The 2,018-nt window shown below is 52.2% G+C and overlaps 1 protein-coding gene across 1 annotated transcript; it reads right to left on the bottom strand.

Moving 5' to 3' along the window:
* Nucleotides 1-1,001: 1,001 nt before the first annotated feature.
* On the bottom strand, nucleotides 1,002-1,790 carry LOC149843275 (uncharacterized). The gene has a single exon (XM_090000869.1). The coding sequence runs from the start codon at nucleotides 1,788-1,790 to the stop codon at nucleotides 1,002-1,004; it is 789 nt and encodes a 262-aa protein (XP_089856995.1).
* Nucleotides 1,791-2,018: the final 228 nt, after the last annotated feature.

Raw genomic sequence — 2,018 nt, 5'->3', positions numbered from 1 at the left:
CTTAGTGGGCCATTGAGATATACACTACCAGGATAATGGTGGACCCCATTACAAATTGAATTCCCAACATATTTGGAAGGGCTGGAATCCAAAAGCAGGCCGTTAATCACTTCTCACTCCTCTTCTCTTCAAGAAATACAATGCACACCCCGATCTTAGATTTAATAATCACTTTGTCACTTTCTTTCCCAAATGCATAACCAGTTTTCAAACATAGTACCAAAATTTTATCTGATAAGAGATAGGAGTTAATGCATTTGGCAAAAAATTGGTCAAATTACCAACTGGTGGCTGTTTGAAACTGCATTTTGGCATGGGAAGTGGCATTGTATTTACACTAAAGCATGAAATTGACAGCTACCACATCTAGGAGGTGGTAGCAGCTACATCCAGGATTTGGCAGCTGCCACTTCCTGAAATACCACTTCACATCCCAGCTACTAGTTTCCAACTCTCATCCCAACTACATGTTCTCAAACACAGCCTAAACAACGAACCAACCAAACACTCAACTACGTCAAGTGTGAGGCAGTGCAAAACATCGTGTGCTATCTACGGCAAGGGTCCATTAACAGTACACTACGAGATGGACAAAAATTGACAGCACAAAAGGAAAACTTATCCACGAACAAAGCCAACACCATGTGCCTTCATGGAGAGAGGGAGAGATGAGTCCATCTGTCGTTTTGTAGCATACCGACTCAAGCCAAGTTCTAAATTTCACCATCCAGTTTCACAAAAAAATCATCATCAGAAACTTTCGTAAGCGGTAACTCTTCGTCAACTCTCAACGGGAAACAACATTTACAACAATTGCAAATGACGGGCATATTCGCCATTTGCACCCCCAAAGTCCATTCTACAGAGTTTTGAGAGCGACTGGTCTCAGGAAAGAAAGAAAAAAAAGAAAGCGAAAAAGAGGGGAAGCACAGAGAAGATAAAAGGGTCACAAACTTTCTAACAATCACGAGGCGACGCGTAAGGGACAGACTTACCTCGCTTTAGAAGATGTCGAGGATCTCGATGATGAAGCCGTTGCACAGCGGGCACGAGCCCCTACTCAGCCACAGCTCGCGCGAGCAAGCCCTGCAGAAGGTGTGGCCGCATGGGATGAAGGCCGCGCCCTTCTGCCGCACCAAGCACACGCAGCACACGCCCCCCACCTCCGCTCCATCACAACCACCACCCTCCTTTCCGCCGCTGGCCATCCACTCCCTCAGCATCGCCGAGGCCGCCGACCTCTCCGGTCCAACCACCGCCTGCTGGTCCGCTGCCTCCAGCAAGGCCATCAACGACACCCTTATCGGGGTCCCCACGTCCGAGCCCACCCCGGCCGACGGGCCCACCACCCCTGCACCCTCCGCCTCGGCAGTTCTGCCCATCTCCCGCTCCGCTGCCAATGCCTCCGCGAGGTTCATGCTCGTCCTCCGCTCCGTCACCGGCGGGGGGGTCTCCGGCTCCGGAATGGGTTCCTGATCTTCGGTCGTCGCCGGACGGCGGGCGGGAATCCGGTACGAGATGGCCGTGGCTCGCCGGAATCTGAGGCGGTGGACGAAGGACCTCCACGCCATCTTGGGGTTGGGGCGGAGGCCGTTGGGCGCGTGCTCGCTGTTGAGGATGTCGACGAGGCTCTGGCCGTGGCCCCGGGCGCTGTCGATCTTGAGGACGGCGCCGAGCGTCCGGCGTTGGCGGGATGGGTCGTCGTCCTGCCCGCGAAGGAGGTCGCCCAGATTGATCGTCTCCAGGATGGCCATCTGCTCCAGAAGCGTCAATCTCCTCCTCCCTTCCATGTCCCCCTTTGGGCCCTCCTCCCTTTTATATCCTTTCTCGATTTCTCTGATTGATTAAGATTTGTGCAGAAGGGTGAAGAGGATAAGAATTAGGCGTTCTAAAAAAGAAGAAATAAAAGGTTTTTTCTGTTTGGGGTGTGTGTCCGATTATTGAGGGCGGGAGAGGGTTGATCCCCTAAATTGACGGAAACTGACACTGAAAAGCAGAACATTGCTACGGAAGACGAT

Source organism: Nuphar pumila, chromosome 3 (genome assembly GCF_984573655.1).
Source record: "Nuphar pumila chromosome 3, dmNupPumi1.hap1.1, whole genome shotgun sequence".
Classification (NCBI taxonomy): domain Eukaryota; kingdom Viridiplantae; phylum Streptophyta; class Magnoliopsida; order Nymphaeales; family Nymphaeaceae; genus Nuphar; species Nuphar pumila.
Note: the sequence above shows the minus strand (reverse complement) of the source record. Positions and strands in the feature narration are given on the sequence as shown.